This window comes from Talpa europaea (assembly GCF_964194135.1).
Source record: "Talpa europaea genome assembly, chromosome: 3".
Taxonomy (NCBI): Eukaryota; Metazoa; Chordata; class Mammalia; order Eulipotyphla; family Talpidae; genus Talpa; species Talpa europaea.
The window spans coordinates 143,186,340-143,213,266 of NC_140069.1; the positions used below are offsets into that span (position 1 = coordinate 143,186,340).

Sequence of the window (26,927 nt, forward strand, 5' to 3'; positions counted from 1 at the left end):
AAAAGTTGTGTGTTGAATCATATTGTAAAATGCACCACAGTACAGGTTTTCCCAGTGTCACCCAGAGATCAGTGATAAATGGTCTGATGAAATCCTTCCCATGGTTTTCCCAAAGAAATTGTGCTGTGTATTAAGCTTGGTTTCTCAGACTAGCATCACCAAACTTACTTAATTCTGAGGCAGGGGCTAAAACAAAGGAAAGAGTGATCCCCTAAAATTGTTTTGGGTTTCCCCCTTCCTTTGTATCCTTATTTAAATCTATAAATCTCATGTTTTGGTAAGATTTGTGCTAAGCATCAAAATGTCCCACCTGTGTATAAGATAAAATTACTTGTTAACAAAGGAGAGTGACATAAATAGCAGACCCTGTTGGAACTTTTAGTAGCATTCATTTTAGTTACCAGAACCAGACCAACTCACTGGAAGATAAATTAGCAGTAGAATGATCAAGAGTAAACATGGAGGGAAAAATATCCCACTTTAGATTGCTAAATATACCAAAAATATGCACCCAGTAACTCAAGGGGGAGGGGCTTAAAGAGTGATAATAGATCACTATAGTTCCTGTTTTCTAAAAGGTCAAGTAGTGCCCTAAGGGTATTTGGATTTTGGAAAAACACTCTTCTGAAAACTCCAGTTGATTTTCTCAGTAGTCATTTCTAGTTCTCCATTTCACAATATATTTCCTGGAGTATTAAGTTCAAAAGAAAATTATAGTTCCAGTTAAGACTGGTCCAGAAAATCTTTGAACACCTTCTTTTGGGGACTCTAAGTAGCATATCAGATGCCTGTTGTGTGCCAGGCACCAGATGAGACATGAAGCCATCTTCCCTCAAGAAGATTAAAATCCGGTGGCAAAGCAGAGAGATTTTCATCAACATTGGTTTTAATCAAAGCTGCAAATACTTGTGAGCCATGGAACACTCCCTAAATGAAGGTGAAAGAGATTTCTAGCACAAGGCTTCTGTACACAGGAAGGTCTCCATATCTATGTGTCTGGAATCAGTGCCCTAAAAAGGTGTTTTTATATCCTCCTCCTGCTCTCAGGAAGAGGGATGAATGCATTGCTTTTTGTTAAATTATAATTTAAGGTATGACTCAAATGAGATAAAAATATCCTAAATACAACTTTGCCTCTTCTTTTCTCACAGACACTATCAATTGAATTGACCTGCAAGAATATCAGTCTAGAAAAGTTAACTGAGATTACATGGTTGTTCGGTGGTTCTACAGTTCCTGCCACACCTACAAGTACCTACTCAACAACTGGTGGTCCTTCCCCAACAACTACTATAGAATTCACACTTAGTACTGTTATTCCTAATGCCACTACAAATGCTACTATGCCTTTTACAACAAGTACTGCCACAACAACTCCTTTCCCAACAATCGGTCCTATCCCAATAACTACTACCGAAGCTACAACTACTTCCACTGTTCCTAGTGCCTCTACAAACACTACTACACCTTTTTTAACAAGTACTGCCGCAACAACTCCTTTCTCAACAATCGGTCCTGTCCCAATAACTACTACCAAAGCTTCAACTACTTCCACTGTTCCTAGTGCCTCTACAAATGCTACTACACCTTTTTTAATAAGTACTGCCACAACAACTCCTTTGCCAACAATCGGTACTTTCTCAACAATTACTACTACCAAATCTACAACTACTTCCACTGTTCCTAGTGCCTCTACAAACACTCCTACACCTTTTTCAACAAGTACTGCCACAACAACTCCTTTCTCAACAATCGGTCCTGTCCCAATAACTACTACCGAAGCTACAACTACTTCCACTCTTCCTAGTGCCTCTACAAATGCTACTACACCTTTTTTAATAAGTACTGCCACAACAACTCCTTTCCCAACAATCGGTACTTTCTCAACAATTACTACTACCAAATCTACAACTACTTCCACTGTTCCTAGTGCCTCTACAAACACTCCTACACCTTTTTCAACAAGTACTGCCACAACAACTCCTTTCTCAACAATCGGTCCTGTCCCAATAACTACTACCGAAGCTACAACTACTTCCACTCTTCCTAGTGCCTCTACAAATGCTACTACACCTTTTTTAATAAGTACTGCCACAACAACTCCTTTCCCAACAATCGGTACTTTCTCAACAATTACTACTACCAAATCTACAACTACTTCCACTGTTCCTAGTGCCTCTACAAACACTCCTACACCTTTTTCAACAAGTACTGCCACAACAACTCCTTTCTCAACAATCGGTCCTGTCCCAATAACTACTACCGAAGCTACAACTACTTCCACTCTTCCTAGTGCCTCTACAAATGCTACTACACCTTTTTTAATAAGTACTGCCACAACAACTCCTTTCCCAACAATCGGTACTTTCTCAACAATTACTACTACCAAAGCTACAACTACTTCCACTGTTCCTAGTGCCTCTACAAACACTCCTACACCTTTTTTAACAAGTACTGCCACAACTCATTTCCCAGCACTAAATCCTATCCCAGCAACTACTACCGAAGCTACAACTAATTCCACTGTTCCTAGTGCCTCTACAAACACTACTACACCTTTTTTAACAAATACTGCCACAACTCCTTTGCCAACAATCGGTCCTATCCCAACAACTACTACCAAAGCTACAACTACTTCCACTGTTCCTAGTGCCTCTACAAACACTACTACACCCTTTTCAACAAGTACTGCCACAACTCATTTCCCAGCACTAAATCCTATCCCAGCAACTACTACCGAAGCTACAACTAGTTCCACTGTTCCTAGTGCCTCTACAAATACTACTACACCTTTTTTAACAAGTACTGCCACAACTCCTTTGCCAACAATCGGTCCTATCCCAACAACTACTACCAAAGCTACAACTACTTCCACTGTTCCTAGTGCCTCTACAAACACTACTACACCCTTTTCAACAAGTACTGCCACAACTCATTTCCCAGCACTAAATCCTATCCCAGCAACTACTACCGAAGCTACAACTAATTCCACTGTTCCTAGTGCCTCTACAAACACTACTACACCTTTTTTAACAAATACTGCCACAACTCCTTTGCCAACAATCGGTCCTATCCCAACAACTACTACTGAAGCTACAACTACTTCCACTCTTCCTAGTGCCTCTACAAACACTACTACACCTTTTTTAACAAGTACTGCCACAACTCCTTTGCCAACAATCGGTCCTATCCCAACAACTACTACCAAAGCTACAACTACTTCCACTGTTCCTAGTGCCTCTACAAACACTACTACACCCTTTTCAACAAGTACTGCCACAACTCATTTCCCAGCACTAAATCCTATCCCAGCAACTACTACCGAAGCTACAACTACTTCCACTGTTCCTAGTGCCTCTACAAACACTCCTACACTTTTTTTAACAAGTACTGCCACAACTCCTTTGCCAACAATCGGTCCTATCCCAACAACTACTACCAAAGCTACAACTACTTCCACTATTCCTAGTGCCTCTACAAACACTACTACACCTTTTTCAACAAGTACTGCGACAACAACTCCTTTGCCAACAATTGGTCCTATCCCAACAACTACTACCAAAGCTACAACTACTTCCCCTGTTCCTAGTGCCTCTACAAACACTACTACACCCTTTTCAACAAGTACTGCCACAACTCATTTCCCAGCACTAAATCCTATCCCAGCAACTACTACCGAAGCTACAACTACTTCCACTGTTCCTAGTGCCTCTACAAACACTCCTGCACTTTTTTTAACAAGTACTGCCACAACTCCTTTGCCAACAATCGGTCCTATCCCAACAACTACTACTGAAGCTACAACAACTTCCACTGTTCCTAGTGCCTCTACAAATACTACTACACCTTTTTTAACAAGTACTGCCACAACTCCTTTGCCAACAATCGGTCCTATCCCAACAACTACTACCGAAGCTACAACTACTTCCACTGTTCCTAGTGCCTCTACAAACACTACTACACCCTTTTCAACAAGTACTGCCACAACTCATTTCCCAGCACTAAATCCTATCCCAGCAACTACTACCGAAGCTACAACTACTTCCACTGTTCCTAGTGCCTCTACAAACACTCCTACACCTTTTTTAACAAGTACTGCCACAACTCCTTTGCCAACAATTGGTCCTATCCCAACAACTACTACCGAAGCTACAACTACTTCCACTGTTCCTAGTGCCTCTACAAACACTACTACACCTTTTTTAACAAGTACTGCCACAACTCCTTTGCCAACAATCGGTCCTATCCCAACAACTACTACCAAAGCTACAACTACTTCCACTGTTCCTAGTGCCTCTACATACACTACTACACCTTTTTCAACAAGTACTGCCACAACAACTCCTTTGCCAACATTCGGTCCTATCCCAACAACTACTACCAAAGCTACAACTACTTCCACTGTTCCTAGTGCCTCTACAAACACTACTATACCTTTTTTAACAAGTACTGCCACAACTCCTTTGCCAACAATCGGTCCTATCCCAACAACTACTACCAAAGCTACAACTACTTCCACTGTTCCTAGTGCCTCTACAAACACTACTATACCTTTTTTAACAAGTACTGCCACAACTCCTTTGCCAACAATTGGTCCTATCCCAACAACTACTACCAAAGCTACAACTACTTCCACTGTTTCTAGTGCCTCCACAAAAACTACTACACCTTTTTTAACAAGTACTGCCACAACTCCTTTGCCAACAATCGGTCCTATCCCAACAACTACTACCAAAGCTACAACTACTTCCACTGTTCCTAGTGCCTCTACATACACTACTACACCTTTTTCAACAAGTACTGCCACAACAACTCCTTTGCCAACAATCGGTCCTATCCCAACAACTACTACCGAAGCTACAACTACTTCCACTGTTCCTAGTGCCTCTACAAACACTACTACACCTTTTTTAACAAGTACTGCCACAACTCCTTTGCCAACAATCGGTCCTATCCCAACAACTACTACCAAAGCTACAACTACTTCCACTGTTCCTAGTGCCTCCACAAAAACTACTACACCTTTTTCAACAAGTACTGCCACAACAACTCCTTTGCCAACAATCGGTCCTATCCCAACAACTACTACCGAAGCTACAACTACTTCCACTGTTCCTAGTGCCTCTACAAACACTACTACACCTTTTTTAACAAGTACTGCCACAACTCCTTTGCCAACAATCGGTCCTATCCCAACAACTACTACCGAAGCTACAACTACTTCCACTGTTCCTAGTGCCTCTACAAACACTACTACACCTTTTTTAACAAGTACTGCCACAACTCCTTTGCCAACAATCGGTCCTATCCCAACAACTACTACCGAAGCTACAACTACTTCCACTGTTCCTAGTGCCTCTACAAACACTACTATACCTTTTTTAACAAGTACTGCCACAACTCCTTTGCCAACAATCGGTCCTATCCCAACAACTACTACCGAAGCTACAACTACTTCCACTGTTCCTAGTGCCTCTACAAACACTACTACACCTTTTTTAACAAGTACTGCCACAACTCCTTTGCCAACAATCGGTCCTATCCCATCAACTACTACCAAAGCTACAACTACTTCCACTGTTCCTAGTGCCTCTACAAACACTACTACACCTTTTTTAACAAGTACTGCCACAACTCCTTTGCCAACAATCGGTCCTATCCCAACAACTACTACCAAAGCTACAACTACTTCCACTGTTCCTAGTGCCTCCACAAAAACTACTACACCTTTTTTAACAAGTACTTCCACAACTCCTTTGCCAACAATCGGTCCTATCCCAACAACTACTACCAAAGCTACAACTACTTCCACTGTTCCTAGTGCCTCTACATACACTACTACACCTTTTTCAACAAGTACTGCCACAACAACTCCTTTCCCAACAATTGGTCCTATCCCAACAACTACTACCGAAGCTACAACTACTTCCACTGTTCCTAGTGCCTCTACAAAAACTACTACACCTTTTTCAACAAGTACTGCCACAACAACTCCTTTTCCAACAATCGGTCCTATCCCAACAACTACTACCAAAGCTACAACTACTTCCACTGTTCCTAGTGCCTCTACAAACACTACTACCCCTTTTTCAACAAGTACTGCCACAACAACTCCTTTCTCAACAATCCGTACTTTCTCAACAACTACTACAGAAACTCTACCTACTTCCACTGTTCCTAGTGCCTCCTCATGCTACTATGCCTTTTTCAACAAGTACTTCCACAACTACTCCTTTCTCAACAATCGGTACTTTCTCAACAACTGCTACAGAAACTCCACCTACTTCCACTGTTCCTAGTGCTTCTACAAATGCTACTACACCTTTTTCAACAAGTACTGCCACAACAAGTCCTTTCTCAACAATCTGTACTCTATCAACAACTCTACAGAAATTACAACTACTTCCACTGTTCCTAGTGCCTCTACAAACACTACTACACCTTTTTCAACAAGTACTGTGACAATAACTCCTTTCCCAACAATCAGTCCTATCCCAACAACTACTACTGAAGCTACAACTATTTCCACTGTTCCTAGTGCCTCTTCAAATGCTACTATACCTTTTTCAACAAGTACTGCTACAACAAGTCATGCAGTAGTTACACCTAATTCCACTGTTTCTAATGCCACTATAAATACTACTACACCTTTTCTAGCAAGTACAATAACTGAAGGTACTAGAGGTACTGTGACTTCTACAGGCAGTACCACAACAAGTACTGCCACAACTACTCCTTTCCCAACAATCAGTCCTATCCCAACAACTGCTACAGTAGTTCCACCTAGTTCGACTGTTTCTAATGCCACTACAAATGCTACTACACCTTTCCCAACAGGTACAACTAGTGAGGACACTATTGCTACTCTAACTACCACAAGCAATACTTCAACAGACAGTCCTACCACAACAACTCTTTTCTCAGTAACTACTCTGGAAGTTACACTTAGTACAGTTGTTCCCAATGCCACTACAAATGCTACTACACATTTCCCAAATGGCAGAACTACTGAAGACACTAGCCCTACTCCAACTGCCAAAATCAATACCTAAACAGACAGTACCATCACAACAACCACTATCCCAACAAATAATCCTTTCCCAACAACTACTATAGAAGTTCCACCTAGTACCGTTGTACACTTTAAATGCTATTACACTTCCTGACAAGTACAACTACTGAAGACACTAGTGCTATTGTAACTTCATCAAGCAGTCCCTCAACAATACTAACAACAACCTCTTTCTCAATAAGTAGTTCTTCCTAAAAACTACTTTCAGAGTTATACCTAAAACCATTTTTTCTAATGCTAATACATATGCTACTGCATCTTTTTCTATAAGTACAGCTACCATGGCCATTAAGCTTCTCTGCCTATCAAAACAAGCACTTTAAAAACAATTACTCATGACGTTACAACTAGTGCTCTGTAAATACTGGCTTTGGTGCGGTTATTTAGCAGTCTGACTCGTTCTTGTTCTTGGATGTCAGGACATAATACTATAATTGTGATCTGGCCCTCCCATGGGTGCTCCAGCATCCGTTGTCAATAACACAGATGTTTATTTACTTAATAATGCTAAAAATTGCACTTTGTTTTCCTATGGACTTTTCCAAATACTGTGACTACCTAGATAATAATTTTGTATTACCTACATTGAAGTTATTATTTTCTCTAAAAAATCCAAACTGTAACTGTAAATATGGGAAATGCTACCATTATAGATCTTGTATATATTTTTATCAGAAATGGAATAATTAGGAATATTTTGTTACTTTACCATGTTGAAAATAAAGATATGATTATGAATGTTAAAAAAAAGTAACTTCCCAAACTTTGCTACCATTACTTCTATGGATACTGTTGATATTCTTTCCACATATTTGATAACTATCTATTTATAGATATTAAAGCAGTTCCAGGAAATTATAATTAACCTTACTCATGAGACTATTATAGGCCTTTGCTATTACTACAAATGACTGGATTTACTTCAAGTCTCTAACTCATCCATAGACCAGAAATATCTCAGACAGAGATGCGTGTATAAAGTTATAATATTAGAAAGATGGTTCCTGCTATGGGATCATATTTCATACCCTTGTTTCTCTTCTTTTTTAGCTACCAGATTTTCATTTATTATTTGACATCTCTTCAATGTGTTAAGACTCAGCATATTCTTTGTCTTTCATATCCAGATTCACCATTTATCCTTGATCTATCACATTCTTAGCTCACCCAGACTCCTGTGCACAGATTTATAGTCATAACCAAATATACCCAGTGGCTACTCTTGAAAGCTTAATGCTGGGACAGTATTTTCAAAATGTAGTTTGGGAACCCATGGGAGGCCCCCAAACTTTTTTTGAGAGCCACATTCAGACCTATTTTGATAATAATGCTAAGTTGTTCTATGCTGTTTTCATTCAGTCATTCATTAGTATACCATGGCATCGTCCAGAGACTTTGTTGTGTGGGGTTTATGCTAGTTGAATATACAGACACAAGAATCTAGTTGTCCTCTGTTAAATCAGACATTACACAGATTTAAAAAATATGAAATGACACCATTGTTTTTACTGATTATTTTTGCTTAAGAAAATAATATTATTTATAAAAATATACTATTTATATTGACATGCAGTTGTTAATATTATTTGTAGTGAATTAAAACTAAATATTTTACAAGTGACTATTTTTAATTTCTAACTTAGTAAATATTAGTAGATACAACACACAGAAACAAAGCACAGGATCTTTACTAAATTTGCACTTTATTTTCCTATGGATTTTCTAGATACCATGGTTACCAAGACAGTATTTCTATTTCATATGCTGGAAGTGTTATTGCCTCTAGAGAGATGGTAATTGTAGTTAGAAACAGAGGAAACACTGCCATTACAGACCTTGCATACACTTTGACTTCAGGAACTGAAACGACTAACTTGGGAGTATCATGCATTCCTTTTACTATCACAGAAAAAAAAATAATTATAGATGTTAAAAAAAATAACTTCCCAAAATTTTGTAACCATTTGACCAAAGACTTGGAGAGTTATCTACCTGGGCCAGCAATATCCTAGCCCTGTTCTCAGGTCGTGGTCAAGTACACGGTGACCTCCCCCAGCAGGTAGGCGCTTCAGCGTCCATGGCCATGATGCAATTTGCATCTCAAATTGTGAGTCTGGGGAAAAGGTTTCCTTTTATTTGAACTGGAACAAAATATGTCATTGCTAAATTAAATATTGCTTGTCTTTTCTCGCTTTGTAAAATAATTAAGCTAATGGATATAATTATGCAGATTTTGTTATTTTTCTCCATTTATCATTTAAGCTTTTCATACTTGCTGCTCTTCGTGTGTTGCCTTCCTGGGAGCTTTGGCTGAGATTAAAATGTGGGCAAACCACAGACCAGAGTCATTTTAGAAGGGCTGGTAGAGGTCGTCTGGACAGTGTGTATGTGTGTGTTCATGCACAAGCTTCTATATGGCAACTCCCTCGGTCTGCCAATGAAATTTTCTTTGGTTTGATATTGATAAAATGACATATGAGTGTTCCATCGTGTTCTGCAAAGAACGTCAGTTCTTGGGGGTGATTTACTGGATGAAGTTGTTTAGAGGGGTCTTTCCTGGCCTCCGTGCTAGCACTGACAGTCACGAAGCTTTCCCAAAGATGACGTGCATCCAACTGATTCGGGCTCCTACCCTGTGCAGAAAGACTTAAAACCTTTCCCAGCTGTGCTGATCTCAGCCCCTGTCCAGAATATGTCTGATCTAAATGCACCTCTTTAAACTAGAGGAAGTGTCACTCTCTAATGGCTGATACGGATTTCCTCGGTGTATCAGAGGAAGCCAGGGATGGGAATGAGCTCAGCGTGGACAGAGTGAGCTCAGAGAGAGCACGGCCATTGAGGGACTTCTGGAAGCTTGAGCTGAGTCTTTATAGAACATTCCCTTGGGTTCCAGATGCCACCCCTGCATCTTTATATAACATTCTACAGCCTGGAATGCACCCCCATGCACACTGTGGTCACAGTGTTCACCCCATCTTAGAGATGAGAGAATCACCCCAGGGCAGGGTGAGCCTGTCCCATTTGCCCTTCATTCTGGTAGCTCCTCCTCTGACCTCACATCATGCACACAGGAACGCTCAGGGAACATGTGGGTGAGGACTAACCGCTGAGGTCAGGAGATGGAGGGGACAGTGAAACAAAAGAAGGAAGGTGACCCAGACTTGAAAGAGAAGAGAAGGAGAGAAGCAGAATGAGGACCACCCTGGATCTGGGGCTGAGCAGAGGGAGCTGTCGGAAGATTCTGGCTGTAGAAGTCTGGGGGTCTGCCCAGCTGCCGGGGTCTGTCAGGGCGGACATGTGAGTGGGGCCGCAGCAGAGATGCTGGGGTTGGCATCTGGAACCCAGACAAGGAGCTGTTTTCTAACCTGAACATTGGGGTTAAAAGAATTTGCTTGTGTGTGTGTGGGGGGTGGGGTCCTTGGAGTAGCAGTGGTTACCTAAAAGCAAAGCCTCCAGTTCCCGTGCGTGGTGACCATGGAGCAGCCTGACAGCAAACACTGACCACCCGTCAGGTGGCCGAGGATTTTTCATGTCGAACTTTTAAAAAACTCTTGGATTTGAGGAGAGCCAGTCTCTGTGTAAATATCTGGAGGCCCAGAAGTGACCCCCCACGCATCGAAAACACCCTGGTCTGAGATGGCCCCAGCTGCAGGAGATCTTAATGGAGCATCCAGAACTCTCCGTGGGGAGTGACGGCAGAGCTGACGCACTCGCTACCTCCCGGGCTCCTCACCAGTTCCAGGACGGTGTCGCTCGGCCAGGAGGCAGGAACTGCAGTGCTAGGCCAGTGCTCGGCCCCTCAAACCGTGGCAAGGAGTCTGCTGAGGCCAGACCCCTGGTCTCCAGGCCACGAAGTTCCCTGGATACCCTCTGGATCAGTCACCAGAGGAGGATCCCTGCAGGGACGTGAACAGTGAGTAGGCGGCTCACAGACCAGCATGGCGACTATAAGTCTCCACGGTCGGGGGGGGGGGGCACAGAGGAGCTTCTTAGGGGAGACACAGAAGTCCCCAGCAGCTCTTAAAGCGGCCACCACCCTGGGCCTTTCCTGTCAACTGTGGCTGCCAACTTGACCCTGACTCCACAAGCCAGGCCTCCCGCGTCCCTGCTCTGCGTGTTCCGGGCTCCAGGGCTAAGGACCACCTCTTGCCTCGGCCTGGCGTGTTCTCAGGCCCGCTCAGCCCACCGGGCTGGCTAGGCTCTTGGCACCTGGCTACCTGGGTGCTGAGACGTGACCCTTGGGGGGATGGAGACACATCAGCCAACAGTAGAGACCCCCCCCAGGAAAGCAAGGGCTGCATCAGGGCTCACACTGTGGCCACCGGGCCCCTGGAGCCCTCTGGGGCTGCCTGCAGGAGCCCGCCAGGTGCCTCTCCTGGACCCAAGGCTCAGAGGAAGGAGAAGGAAACTGGAAGTGAGTTGAGTTCTCCTGAATTTGAGTTTTGTCCCTCCCTAACCCACGAATCACACAGGTGGCTCCTGCTTCTACCTCAGAGAGGTCTGGGCAAAACCCTCAGGAGAGGAGCTGGAGTTCCCTGGAGGTCGGGCACAGGCTGAGGAGGAGGCCCACGGCCCTCCCTCGCCACTCAGGACCCCTCTGCTGAGGCCCATCCAGAGAGTCGCCCATTGCCTCAGGCAACGATCCAGATTTCGTCAGAAAATGCATGGTTCTGCCAGAGCTTCTAGCGTTTTGTTCTTTCTTTTGGTCGTATTTCCAATGTTTTTTTTATTTTTTAACTATTTTTATTTAATCCTGGAGAAAAAATATATTTTACATGTATTTTTTTCTCATACATTGACATGGAATTTTTTATATTAATTTTTAAAAAAATTTTTACATCACTGTTCATTTTTACACAATATTTGCTTCCCCCACCCCTCCGGAGTAGCCCCATAGAGTTTCCTTCCCCAAGGCCCCCCCACACCATCACCTCAGTCCCCTGGGCGCCTCCCTCCCTCCCTCTGGTCCCTCTCCCGCCTCCCCCCTGCAGGGTGGCTCTGGTTTATAATTGCCCGTTTTTGCTTTGCTGTGTTTAGTCCTGTTATTACTGTCTTATCGGGTCCCCCATCTTTGCACTCCAGTCACCTAAGGGACGGATCACAAGGACCCACCAAGAGCTCACGGCTCAAGAAAAACAAAATAAACAGCCCAGTCAAGAAATGGGCAGGAGAACTCAGAAGCCCTTTCTCCGCAGGGAACTGCAGAGGCCGGCAGGCGTGTGGAGAATGTTGGGCATCCCTGCCCGCCGGGGAAATGCCCGTCAACACCCCGCGGAGAGACGCCTCCCGCCAGGGGGAACGGCGCGGCGCACAGGGACCATTCCCAGTGCGCAAAGGGCGTTTCCAGCGGCGGCGCGAGAGCCTCGCCAGAGCGCGCGACGGGCACCGCGGCCGGCCCGCGACGGGCGCGTTGGGGGTGGAGGGGCCGGGGCCGGCCCGCGACGGGCGCGTGGGGGGTGGAGGGGCCGGGGCCGGGCCACGACGGGCCCGTGGGGGGTGGAGGGGCCGGGGCCGGCCCGCGACGGGCGCGTGGGGGGTGGAGGGGCCGGGGCCGGCCCGCGACGGGCGCGTGGGGGGTGGAGGGGCCGGGGCCGGCCCGCGACGGGCGCGTGGGGGGTGGAGGGGCCGGGGCCGGCCCGCGACGGGCGCGTGGGGGGTGGAGGGGCCGGGGCCGGCCCGCGACGGGCGCGTGGGGGGTGGAGGGGCCGGGGCCGGCCCGCGACGGGCGCGTGGGGGGTGGAGGGGCCGGGGCCGGCCCGCGACGGGCGCGTGGGGGGTGGAGGGGCCGGGGCCGGCCCGCGACGGGCGCGTGGGGGGTGGAGGGGCCGGGGCCGGGCCACGACGGGCCCGTGGGGGGTGGAGGGGCCGGGGCCGGCCCGCGACGGGCGCGTGGGGGGTGGAGGGGCCGGGGCCGGGCCACGACGGGCGCGTGGGGGGTGGAGGGGCCGGGGCCGGCCCGCGACGGGCGCGTGGGGGTGTGGAGGGGCCGGGCAGGGCGCCCTCTGTGCCCGCGGGAAGGGAGGGCTGAGCAGAGGCCCGGTGACCCCAGGAGACGGGGACCCCAGCCTGCAGGCGGCGAGGAGCCGGGAGAGGGCGCCCCGCACACACGCGAGGCCGTCCGCGGGGGGCATCGGCCAGCAGCGCCCCCGAGGGCCGCGGGCGCCGCCCCGAAGCCTGCGGGGTCTCGTCCTGCGGCTCCACTTGCCTCCCGAGGACTCGACGCGGGGCCCCCGAGGCGTAGGGGTGATGTCGGGATCAAACCCGTTGTGTTTTCCACTATCCTGCAGGAGGAGGGAAAAGTGGGGAGCAGTGGGAGCACCCCCACCCCGTTTCCTTTCCTGGGCCTTTCTTGGTTGCCCCCCGCATCCTGCTAGCCCGGGGGAGACGCCGACCGCTCCCGCCCCCAGCAGCGCCCCGCGCCCGGCCCTCGGGGCGGCCTCCTTCAGATGCTCACGTCACTGGCTTGATGACCACCCCCTGCCGGGCCGCCCTGCAGACTCTCTCGGCTGTCGGGGTGCTCTCTGGGGTCCGCGCTCCACGCTGCTCGGGCGCATCAGAGCCCCCATGGGGCTGGCGGGCGGGGGCAGGGCCCCAGTCCAGGGCACCCCCCCACCCCTCACTTGGCAGCGTCAGGTCATGTCCCGTAGACCACAGGGAGGGCCTCCCAGCTCAGCGAGGGAGACAGTCACGGGTGTGGCCGAAGGAGAAATAGCAGCAGAACTCGGGGATCAAATTTTAAAAAGAGGTTCTCTGTCAGGCCTCCCTGGTGGCCAAGGGGTTAAGCACAGCACTATCAAGCTGTCTGCAGCCCCTGCCACACGTTCCATCCCCTGCTGGTCAGGGGCTACCGCGTGGTGCAGCAGACCTCCCCTGTCTCCCCGCTGCTGCCCTGGGCAGTGTGTTTCAGTAGATCCGCCTGTTCTGTTCCCCACTCTGTCTCTGGTGAGTCCTCTCACCCCCCACACCTCTGGCCTGTACCCCAGCTCTTGTATGCACAAATAAATAAATATTTAAAAAGAAGAAGAGATTCTCTGTCAAGAGTCATGAAGTTCAAGTACGTGGCTGGAGTGACTTCAGGGAACCTGCCGCCGTCCTGCTCCCCACTGCTCCCGCAGGCCCCGGGGCACCCACAGGCCCCACCCGGCTCTGCCTTTCCACCAGGGCTGGTCCTGGAGGAGGGCGCTGGTGTCATTTGTTCACTGCTTCCCAGAGGGAGGCCCAAAGTCTCATTGGACCCCCGAGTTCTTTTCCGCCCACTGTCTGACTGAGCTGACCCGGAGCTGGAGGTCACTCAGGGAGCCCCGTGCCCTCCTCCACTAGGCAGCGGAGAGTCTGAAAAATTCATATGTGTGGGTGTCCACAGGGCCTCCCAGCATGCACTGGAGGCGCGTGGGCACCGGCTCCGTGGGGACCGTGGAGCTGGGCACCTGTTCATGCAAATTCTCCTTCTTACCTACTGAGCTCGTCAAACTGCAGGGGACGGCTGAGGGGGTCGGCAGCTGCCGGGCGCACCTGAGCGGCACCTGGGTGTGTAAGAGGAGAAGACACATTTCCCAAGGGGGCAGCTCTAACACCCGGCTCTGGCACGGCTGAGACGGCGGGGAGCCAGGCGGCCAGGTGGAAGGAAGAGGCTTACCTGGGCCCAGGGTGGGAGCCGGGCCAAGACAGGGGAGGAGCTGGGGAGGTGGGGAGCCGCACCCTGAGGAGCAGGCATCTTGGCAGGAGATGACAGCAGTGACAGCGACCCTCCGATGCCAATTGCTCTGGGGATTAAGGGAGGGGTGGGGGTACGGGAAGACAGCACAGCCAGCCGGGTAAACTGAGATGGGCCAGGATCCCTTATCCTGCCACAGAGCAAGGTCCTCGGGCTCAGACAGGGCCGAGGAGGGCTGGAGCCCGGGACTCGGGGAACTGCTCCGGGCCAGCTGCCGTCAGGGGTGATCGTTCCTCCTTTTGCCCAGTTATGGTTTCCTCCCCCTTCACCTCTGGCCCCCAGAGTGACCCTTTCCAGAGCAAAACTCAGAATTCTGAGTAGGCGGCTTGCCAAGGCCTACAGATTGTTCTAGGATTCGAGCTGTTGTTTTGGGCCAAGCTTCCCAGAGCTTCATCGCCTTCCCCTCTGGAGCGGACGATACCAGGAATAGGCAAAGGAGCCCGAAGTGAAAAGGGAATCGGCACGTGTCACTTCCAAGGTCTGGGTGGACCTTTGTGCGCATTCGAAGGAGTGAAATGGAGACATGATCGGTGAAGTCACTTTATACAGAGTTGCAAATAATGAAAATCTGTATTTATTTTTTTTTTAAATCAAGGCCCTCACCACTTGAAGGTCGGCAAGGCCCGCCTGGAGCCACCAGCCTTGGCCGGAGCCATGGGGCCACGTTGCAACAGCTGCTAAAGCTTCTGCAAATTGAAAAAAAGTAAACTTGGGGAGGCACAGCCCCAAGGTGCCAGGCCACCCTGCCTGAGGAGCAGGCATCTTGGCAGGAGATGACAGCAGTGACAGCGACCCTCCGATGCCAATTGCTCTGGGGATTAAGGGAGGGGTGGGGGTACGGGAAGACAGCACAGCCAGCCGGGTAAACTGAGATGGGCCAGGATCCCTTATCCTGCCACAGAGCAAGGGGAGGACACCAGGTGCCCAGTGCCTATTTAAATGACGTGTAGTCCCAGGCCTTGAGAGAGTGAGGCCGGCCAGAGGCCTGTCTGCCCAGCCCATACTGTTATCTGTAGGGGGCGGTTGGTGTAGAAGGTGGGTGACTGGACATTGGGTGGAGGGTGTGGTGAGAAAATGAACCTTGGACCCATATGTTGTTGTAAGCTAATGTTTCCTCGGTCAAAAAAAAAAATTGTTATGAGAACTTGTTGATCTCACTTGAGTACTGTTAGGCGATAAAAGAAAGAGAAAAGCTACTGGTAATGCTTTGACATTTTAATTGAACTTGACCTTCACCACTGTAATAATAGAAGGCAGCTCTTACTGGGTGCTCAGTCTGTGCCAAGCTCTATTCTAAGAATTTCTGATCTATTCATCCATTTTTTCCATGCAATAGATTTCATTGTTACCTTCATCTTTCAGGTGAAGAAAGTGAGCCCAGGGCCTCCCTCTTCGGTGGTAGGCACACTGTGAGCTGTTGGAGAAATATTATAAAAAGAATTGAGGCTACAAGACAGGGAGGGTGGGGGTCGGGAGCATGGGGGGAGGAGGCTAATAGACTGTGCGGGAAAAATATGGGTGCCTGGGGTGGGGTGGGGTGGTACACACATCTGAAGGGGTATGAACTTGTATCCCTAAGTCATACCCAGTGTTGTGAACCAGTATTAAAAATAAATTAAAAGTTAAATTAAAAAAATAAAATTGACCACATTTCTTTTTTTTAAATATTTATTTATTTATTTTTAAAAAGATTTATTTTATTTATATAAGAGCCGGGGTACAGGCCAGATGTGTGGGAGGGTGAGAGGATTCACCAGAGACAGAGCAGTGAACAGAACAGGCAGACTGACGAAATCCACTGCTGAGGGGTCAGCGGGAGAGAACGGAGAGGTCACCCGCCATGTGGATTGCTCTGAGGCCGGTGGGGATCGAACGGGCACTGCAGAGGCTGTGGACAGCTTCACAGTGCTGCCCTCAACCACCAGCGCTGCCAGGGAGGCTCCCAAATTGACCACATTTCTAAAGTAAGTGCTCTAAGAAAACAGGGGTGGGGGAAGTCTCTTCCCTGATTTCCAGCTGGGAGAATTATGCCTCTTACATTTAGTGTGTGTTGCCCTTTCAGCATCCAACACGGGGAACTGGAGATGGGTGTCCACGTCCGCACCCACGCTGCCCCACAGCTATCAGGAAGGGGATGCCAAGCTTGCTGGGGGAGACCCCTCTTCGTCCCACCAACAAGCCCACAGGAAACAGGAAGGTGCTTTGAACCTCAGTGAGAAGATGAAACAAACTATTGAGTTTCCTGAGAAAGCCACTCCCTGTCAAGTTTCAGGCCCAGAGAGTGTCAGCCACTAACTGCCGTGTTACAGGCCAGGATCCTGCTCTCCTGCCTGCCTGGCTGTCCCACAGCCCTGTCACTCTGTCCTGCGGGAGGACCTTGGGGCCAGAAAATGGCCGTGTTTCCCGTGTTGTTGTGGGGCTGTGTGCTCATGGCAGCCGTGAGGACAGGTCAGAGGCCAGGCAGAGAGAGTCATGCAGTGAGTTGAGGGAGGGAAGGGACCCCAGCAGCGCGGAGACCCGGGTGGCTGCTCCGTGACCCTCAGTCTGCCTGCCTTGTGTTCCAGACGCCGCTGCGAACCTGGTGGAGCAGAGGCCCCGGTGGGTCTTGGTACCTCGCATGCAGGCCAAGACCCTGCACTGCACCCTGAAGGATAGCCTGTACCCCTGGATGAGCTGGTACCAACAGGATCTCCAGGGGCAACTGGAGCTGCTGGCTGCCCTCCGGAGTGATGGGGACGAGAAGGTCACTACCCTCCCTGGGGCGGACTACAGGGTCAAGCGGGTCAACAGCACTGAACTGGAGCTGCGCGTGGCCAACGTGACCCAGAGCAGGACGCTGTACTGCACCTGCAGCATAGACACAGTGAGACGCCCTCCGCGGGCGCGCGGGCAAAAACCACGCCTGGCTCCCAGCCACGACCAGCTCCTCCTCCTCTGCCCGGCAGCCCCCAGACCTGCCTCCTCCCAGCCAACCCTCCCTCTGGGCTCTCCATGAGGAGCAGATGCCCTGCTGCTCTTCCACTGCCCATCGGGGAGGCCCCTGCGTGAAGGTTGCAGCACCCCCATGGGCTCCCCAGAGCTGAGCCACAGACCTGGACTCTGCTGCTCCTGAACTCGGGAAAAGACTGAACCTCCCTGAACCTTCCCTTCTGTGCCTGCACAGGCAGGGGTACCTGACCCGCCCAGAGGGTTGCTTGGAGGATTAAGCACCACAATGCAGGTGAAGCTCCTGGCACAACACCCAGGCGCAGGGGCTGGCTGCTTTCTCCAAGCACTCATTAAACATGGATGCACTTTAACACCCACAACAAAACCCACAGGGACTGGGAAGAAACCCGGAGAAATGCTGGGAGCTCAGAGCAGGGGAGGAATGAGCATCTCAGGGCGGTCCCCCGCTTGCATCCCGAGGACACATAAGCACCATGCTGCCTACTAGCCCCCCATCCTCAGGCCTTGCCCCCACCTGGCTTGCCCACACCCTAATTCCAAGTGGATCATTTTATATTAAATTATTCTTTATTGAGGTAGCCTGGAGGGATGCCTGGGGCAGGCAACTCGCCAGCACCCAGGGGTGCGGGAGGCGCATGGGGGAGGGAGAAGTCGTGCCGAGACCCTGGGGAGCCCGGGCCCGGGCAGGTGCTCCTGGCGCGGGGCGCTCTGCTCCTACCTCCGACCCTCTGGACGCCACAGGGCAGGCAGAAGGAGCAGGTGGCCGGGGTGCAAAGTGGGGGGGAGCCCGTGAGAAGGCGGTTCAAGGGCACCTTAGCCAAGGGGGTGCGAGCTGGGTGCATGTGGGGAGGGGAGTTTTTTCCACCAGGGGGCGCCATCGGCCCACGGTTCTGGAGCTGCACCGTGGGCGTTGGGGAGACCCAGCCCCCTCACGGGGCTCCGGTGTTTACTGAGACGCAGCCCCCCTTGTGAACCCTGCCTGTCTAAGGGGTGCTGGACGTGGGCCCGTCAACAGGGGAGCAAGAAGGTTCTCGTGCAGAGTCACAGCAGCGAGACATGTCTGTGGTGCAGCCCCCGGGGCTGTTAGATTTAATTCTGCGGCTGGGCCCGGGGCCAGGCTGGGCTGCACCGCCCGGAGCTCCTGCCCCGGGAGCTCAGTTGTTCTGGATCACGTTTTCCATCCAGGACACGTAGTCGAGGACTTTGGTGTAGACGCCCACGTCCGCTCTCAGCACGCACCCGTCGGCCAGCGCCAGGATGCCCTGCAGCGCGCCGTGGCACACCGCGGGGGCGGCCGTGACCTCCTGCGGGAGGAAGGACACGGGGTTACTGGCCTCTGGTGCAGGACGCAGGAGTAAAGTGGGGAGACGAGGCCCGGAGAGCTCGTCACCTTGCAGGGCTGCCTCCTGCCCGGCACGATGCCCACGCACATCATCGTGTCCTTGATGCTGACGCTTCTGTAGGCGTCGCGGCACTGATTCGGGGAGATGACCGAGATGTCCACGTGCTGCAGGGAGGTGGGGTCCTGGGCTGCAGGAGAGAGAGGTCGACGCCCCTTAGGAATCATTACACACCAAGACTTCTTCTTCCTTTTCCCCTTTTCTCAACACACACACACACACACACACATTTGTGTCTCCAGGCAGAAAAGAAAAGAGAGAAAACACCAAGAAAAAGCAGGACAGGGACAGGGCGTGAGGAAAGGATTAGCTTAACAAACTCTCAAGAGACAAGTATCTATTTCTTTCTGCAAGAGATGCACCTCTTGGAAGTTGTGTGTAAGTGTGAGGCATCTGCTGGGAAGTGAAGCGAATGAAAGTCTTCTGGAAGTTTAAGCACTGAGAGCGCGCCCTTTGAGATGGAGGTTTATTTGATCTTATTTTATTTCTCTCTTGAGCGTTCGTGTTTATTATTTGTGCCATGTTTTTCATTCATTACTGATTCCTATTTACGATTTACTTGATAAAAGTATTTGAGATCTATTATCATGTAAATGTAAAGTCATCACGTGTTGATGGGGTCCACTTGTCGATGGCAATAGGATGGCTATTGTGGTCACATCTCTGTCACATCACATCATTATCATTTCTTGTTTGTGGAGGAATTCCTAAGCTCTAGTCTCTTGCCAAGTTTGGTTATAATAAAATACTGTGAGTGTTCATTTTCTGTGCATTAGAACTCCAGGATTTAATGATCTACTAGTTGTAAGTTTGTACTCTGAGGCAATGTTTGGACTTTAGAGGGTTCAGAGCCTAGTTCTGCATGTGTCAAATCAGAAAAGCAAGTATCTGTTCAAAAAAGTACTCAACAAATAGTTTTCTTAAGCCTATAAAACTAAGATTTAAAACTGGGTCTCTCGATTCCTAAAATCAAATTATTGCTTATCTATCAGTGGCTCCCAAATGCTGTTGACTGTGCAAGTTACAGCAAAGTCCTTCCTCACCTGCAACAAAATGAGAAAGCAAGAACACAGTCTGATCTGTTCATGGCTAGAGTTTCTTGCTAAGGCGTCTTCTTTGGAAGAAGCATTTTATATTGAGATCGAGATCTTTGTTTCTATTAGGGGTGTGTTCATTGGAATGCCTTTATTTGAAAACTACAGATGAATTCTTAATAAGAAAACATTTGAGAATCTCTGCTTTATTTTCTAGCCCAGCAATAATTGTCCAGCTCCACATTTCCTTTGGGAAATGCTTAGTTACTTCCTGAGCCCGATTAAGATAAGCTATGCTTTGTGTGGACACAGCTCTTTTTCATTCAGTGGCATAACCCAGATGAAGCAAACACACCGCTCACCAGGGGAAAGAGGGGTATTTCCAGATGCAGCAAGACAAGTGTGGCGTGGCCTCACGTGTGTGGAATCTCAATAGTTGAAGTCATGGAAACAGAGAGTAGAAAATGGTGGCTGCCAGGAGGGGCGGGAAGCATGTTAATCCAATACAAAATTTTCAGATATAAGATGAAGAAGCTCTGGGGGTTTCATAGACAGCCTGTTGACTACAGTTCATAATATTATAGTGGAGTCTTGAAATTTCCTAAGAGAGTAAATCTCAGGTGTTCTCAACCACACCTACACACAGAAGGTAAACGTGTGAGGTGATGGTGAATCATCTCATAATGTATCTCATAATGTACACAGATATCAAACTTCAGGTCATGTACCTTAGAGATGATGTGTTTGTCAACTATTCCTAATAAAGCTAAAAAAATAATTTCTATTTGTGATATAGTCAATAAAATGTACTTGAAGGTCTGAAGACACTTACCCAAGGGCAATTTAAAAAGGTTTGAGCCGTGACAACACTGGGGGGTGGGGAGTGACTGCTCTTGGCTTCCACAAAAGGAGGGCTAACGGGTGAAAAAAGGACAGTGGGTGAATGCAGGCCAGCTGAGCCCTCTTCCCATACTCTGGTGTCTAGTATGTGGTGGGTATTAATTATACTCAAATAAATTTACTCACGAGTAGAGTTGTATCAATAATTCTTCCTCAAGGACCTTAACATAGTTCAATTTTGCTTGTGCTCCCTATTATCTTGATTAATATCTATGGTTGATATGAATTTGCATGAATATTTTGGGGTAGGATCGTGGGCAGACAGGGATGAAATTTAGAAAAGAGAAAGTGGTCTTAATTTCCCCCAAGCTTTTTTTCATAGACTCTGAAACATGTGACATAGAAGATCAGGTAGAACATCTTGTTCAGTCATTTCAGATCTTATACATAGAAGATTTCCCCTTGTGAAAATAACAGAAGTTTTTTTTTTTTCATTTTACTAAAGAAATAAGAGAACATTCAGAATGTTATCAAACTGTTGCAGAGATATTTTTCTTAAGCTTTTGTTTATCTGAGTCGCCATCTTGTACAAGAAAGTTCTTTCTGATTTAATGCAGCAGTATTTACTTCTATTTAGTGCGTTGTGTTTACTTCATATTTTAAAGTTTTATGTTTCCTTGTTATCTGGAAGAGTCTGACAATATAATATCCAACTTAACATGTGCCACATTTTAGAGTTAAGAACCTTAAGATTCCAAAGGTAAAAGGACTTGCGATCACACAGCACACCTGGGCTGGAAAACAAGTGTCTTCCATGAGCATCACTTGCATCATCTGTGAAAGCCAGGCTGAGGGAAAGATCGAGTGGGGGAAACCTGCAGGACTCCTTCAACTGAAGTACAGGGGAAGAGAAGGGATGAAAAGGATGAACCAAGAGTTCAGAAGAAAGTCTCATTGGGAAGGACTTCAGGACTCAAGGGGAGCAACGGAGAAGCACGTCCATTCCTGAGCAGACACTGAACTTGGACTCACTGATTTCGCAGCTGCTGTAGGCCCAGGTGGAGACCGTGCACGTGCTATTCTCCGGGGCAGGTTCACGAGGCAGGCTGACTGGTTGTACATACTCATTGAGTTGAATATTTTCCTTCAGCTTGATTAACATGAGGTCATGATCGATAGACGTGATCGAGAAGCCTGAGTGATGAATCATCTTCTCAAAGCCCACCTCTTGGACATTATTTTCTTTGGGATTTGATGGGTTTGAAACTCCCAGGATCACCGAAAGCTTCCTGGAATGTCGTGGGGCTGCATGAGAGGACTTACAGAGAATGCTCATCCCTCCTCAGCGTCCTTACCGTCTCCCCCACCCTGGCTCTGCCCTTCTCAGCAACCCCGGGGGCCTCCCTAATACGGTAGAATTGGGCAGTGACTGCAAGCGGGGCTTGCGCTGTGCCCAACTTTGGAACCCAAAACCTGACGAGCCCGCAGGACCCATCACTCACGGCAGGTGGCAGTGGGCAGCTGTGAGCACCCAAAGGGGGTGGATGAGGACTCCAGCGCAGGGCAAGTAGTCAGATTTCAAGTAGACCAAGTAGGGTGTAGAGACGCCATTTGTGAAATCCGGATCAAAGGCCAGAGCAACTGAAAGAGGCAGAGATAGGAACTTCTGAGACTTTTTTGTTGAAGGATTATGAGAAAAAAATAAAAGAAAATTACTAATAGTTTCCTAAGTTTCCTCTGTTCTTTTCCCCAGGACCTTTGTATGTTAATTGAATTTGTACACTGGCTTACTTTATTCTAAAACATGAAAAAAATTATAGAAATATACCCGTTTCAAAAGATAAAATGTGTTCTCCCTTTTAGATGTCAATAAATAAATGTAGAAGTCAATAAATAAATAATTTTTCAAATTACAGTATGAGGTTTCTTAAATATATTCCACAATTCAGAGGACATATCTTAAATCTGATTGAATGGTTTTGCTCCCACTCACACTCTGTTAGCATTTGGTTTGTTCTTGAAATAAATCCTGGGGGGTTTATTAGTTTTACCATTTTTTTAAAATTTTTATTCATTTATGCATACACGATCTGGGTACAAGCCAGAGATGCGGGGGATGAGACGATTCACCAGAGACAGAGTGGGGAGCAGAACAGGCAGATCGACTGCAACACACTGCTGAGGGGAGCAGCAGGTGAGACAAGGGAGCTCTGCTTCCCCATGTGGGTAGCTCCCTGGCTAGGGATCAAACTCGTGCTGTGGAGGCTGCGGATTGCCTCATAGTGTGGTGCTTAACAAAAGGTTAAGCACCTTTTGTTAAGCACCACAGGGAGGTCCTAGTTTTACCATTTTTAGAAAGCTTTGTCCAACCTTAGCTCTTTCTGTATAAGGCAGACTGATATAAGGCAGAATAATATGATTTCAAGAACAAACCAAATGCTAACAGAGTGTGAGTGGGAGCAAAACCATTCATTCAGTAAGTAAATATCAAGCAGCTAGTATGTGCTAGAGTCCGTTTAAGTGCTTGGATTATATAGTGAGCAAACACAAATAACTCTGCCTTCATACATTCTACCTCAATACCTTCCAGAATAATGGACACACTGCATAAGTAAGTGGTGTGGTGTGTTGAATGGTGATTTGTGCTGTGGGGAAAAAGATAGAAGAGGGCTAGGTGGTATCAGAGGAGTCTGTGTGCTTGTGTGTATGTTTGTGTGTGCAAGTATATATGTATTAGTGTTTGCATGTGTGTGTGCACAGCGGTGGGGGGGAGAGCATTGTGCAATGTTAAATCCCAGTCAGCTAGATTTCTTGAGCAAGGTGAGACAAGCAATGAAATGAAGGTGGGGAAGTTAGAGAATCCCTTACTGGGGAGACAAGACCCAGGCCAAGGAAACAGCTAGATCAGGAGCCAATGGGACAACTATAAATCAGAGACTTTCTGCAGGGGAGGGGGAGGGAGAGGGATCAAAACGTGGGTGGGAGGAGCACAAGGGACTAAGGCGATGGTGCACGGGTGAATTGGTGGTGGGAATTTTATGGGGCCTACACCTGATGTAAAATATAAACAAATAAAGAAATTAATTATATGTTTTAATTATAAAAACAAAGAGTCAATTGGGCTGTTTAAGGATAACCCCCGAGGTCAGCATAGGGGGCCTGATGAGGGCTGGGAAGAGTCAATAGGACAGAGGTCAAAGAAGAGGTGCAAGGTTAAGGTTTTGTTTAGTGTCTTGTCTTCTGAGTGAAATGTGGAAGCTCTTCAGGGTTTTCTGTAAAGGAAGCATGAGCATTTCCCTCTGGACAAGTGTTGCGTGATGGAGAATGAGGCAGAGAGAACTGTTAACATAATTTGATAGTCCAGTCAAGAGATGGTCCTGGACCGTGGTGGGTGCTGGAGGTGATAGATGAGGTTGGATTTGAGATATGTTTAGAAAATAGAGCCAACAAAATGTTCCAGATGGATTGGATGTGGGTGTGAGACAAAAAGGATCAATAAATATCCTCGATGTTTTTGTGTAAGTAACAGGGACCAGGCCTGGACAAGACCAAACCCTTGAATGTCTTGCTGTGTGTTAACTGGACCCCTACTTCAACCCCCACCCCTACTCCCCATTCCCTCATTTCGACCAATCCTGTTCTAGACAGTTCACGGGTCTCATCTCAGTCCTCCTGAAGAGCAGGTCTGGTCTGGGGGTTTCAGTGTCCATGCCTCCCCAGAAACACTCAAGCAATCACTCCAAGGGGAGGTAGGCAGGTAGAGCCCAGGAGGAAAGCTGGCGGGAAGGGTGACACAGGTGAAGGAGGAGCAAGAGCTGTACTGAAGTCTGGAACGCCTTCTCCTAGTTTGTTTTTTATGCATAGAAGAACTGGGTGTGTAGGCCAGAGGGGGTGAGAGGATTCATCAGAGACAGAGTGGGGAACAGAACAGGCAGATTGACTGAAATACACTGCTGAGGGGAGCAGTGGGTGAGACAGGAGAGGTCTGCTGCGCCATGCGGGTTGCTCCCTGGCTGGGGATCGAACTTGTGTTGCAATGACTGGCATGAGCTTGATAGCGCTGAGATTTTAACCCCTGTGCCACCAGGGAGGCCCCCTCCTCCTGTCTTTATCTCTTTATCCATTTTGCATATTTCCTTCAGGATTTCTCTTGGGCAAATTAAGAGAAAATTGTACACTCACCAGACAGGTTCAAGAGCATCCAGAAGAGGATAAACATCATAGTGATGTCAAAAGCCTTTTTGAAGGAGGAGGCTTAGCTCAGGGTCTCTGGAAGAGAAGGAGAGGATGGAGGGAAAAGGACTATGTAAAGTGGAGCCTCCAGAACAGAAGGTTGTGTGTGCATGTAAGACGAAGCAATAAGGGGTCCTGAGGTTGGAATCCCAATGGATTCTTCTAGTGACAGGATACAGCTCCAGGAATGGGGTCTAGCAATCAGTTGTCTGGAGTAGGAAGGACAAGAACAGATACCTGGTGACTTGGTTGCTGAGAGTTGAGATTGTGTCTGGAATTCAGGGAAGACGGCAGGCAGCCCGGAACACATTGGCACCGGGAGTGCTCCCCCAGCCTCCTCCTCTCTGTCCCCACTTTGTCAAACTCTGTGGACAGGTCCCTCTCTGAACCCCATGAAGGACACTGACCCCTCCCGCCTGTGTGATGCTGACCCCTCATTTGTGTGGCACGGACTTTTATCTCCAGGACGCTGCCCAGGCCTCTGGTGCTGACCTTGACCACTCTGCCTAATGCTCAGTGAGTTATAGTAGCCTTGTCCTTCATATTGTTACTCATCCTTTTACCCATTTAACCATGCGATCAGTAATTCATAGTATATGTGACTGAGCTATGCTCTCTGCTCACTGCTGAGGATGTCAAGGTAGAAGACCATGCCCCTGCCTTCAAGGAGCTTATAGAATAAAGGGGGTGATAGGTACATAGGCAGGTGTTAATGAAACAAAGTATTCAGAACTAAAAATCAAGGTATACCATGGATTGTGTGAAAAAGTTTGCACACACATCTGATAATATACCTCATCAAGGTTTTATACCCAAAATGTATTAGGAAATCACAAAACTTAACAAGGAAAGAACCTGATTAAAAGTGGGCCACATATTAAAGAGATCAGAAACAACAAGTGTTGGGGAGGATATGGAGAAAAAGGAACGTTGTGGGTGGGAATGTACATGGTGCAGCTCCTCTGTGTAGCTCCACTACATAGAAGGTGGAGTGGTGAAAATCCAAAATACGACAACACCAAGTGTTGGCAAGGATGTGGAAAAACAACAAGAACTCCCATTACTTGGTGGGAACACACAATGGTGCACCATTTTGGGAGAAAGTTTGGGGGTTTCTTGTAAAACCAAACATAATCTTACCATGTAATCAGAAAATGCACTCCTAGGTATTTACCCCAATGAGTTGAAAACTTATGTCCACAGAAAAACTTACACATGAATGTTGAAAATTTTCTTGATAAAACTTGATGCAACAGTATCACTTACAGCAGGTATATAGGGAAACCAAATAAGACATCAGTGTAAAAAAATAACAGTACAAAACACAACAGAGCAAAAACGGACAATTATAAACCAGAGACATCCTGCTGGGGGGAGGCGGGAGAGGGATGAGAGGTAGGGAGGGAGGAGCCCAGGGGACTGAGGTGATGGTGCACGGGTGCATTGGTGAAGGAAACTCAGGGGGACTACACCTGAGGGGGTGGGGGGAAGCAAATATTGTTTAAAAATGAACAATGATATAAAAATAAATAAATAAATAGATTGATAAATAAATAAATATGAAAAACAGCAACAACAGCAATGCAACCAAAATGTCTATCCATGGGTGAATGGATAAACAAAGCATGGCACATCCTTACAGTGGAATATGATTCAGTGATTTAAAAAAATAGAGCTATTAAGTG

General features: G+C 48.0%; 1 protein-coding gene across 1 annotated transcript; it reads right to left on the minus strand.

Annotated features, from left to right (window-relative positions):
* Positions 1–18,889: 18,889 nt before the first annotated feature.
* On the minus strand, positions 18,890–25,231 carry LOC311168964 (serine protease 58-like; the record flags this gene model as incomplete). The annotated part of the gene is made up of 5 exons (XM_084230671.1): positions 18,890–19,039; positions 19,126–19,265; positions 22,042–22,298; positions 22,512–22,650; positions 25,192–25,231. The coding sequence occupies 5 exons, from the start codon at positions 25,229–25,231 to the stop codon at positions 18,890–18,892; spliced, it is 726 nt and encodes a 241-aa protein (XP_084086797.1).
* Positions 25,232–26,927: the final 1,696 nt, after the last annotated feature.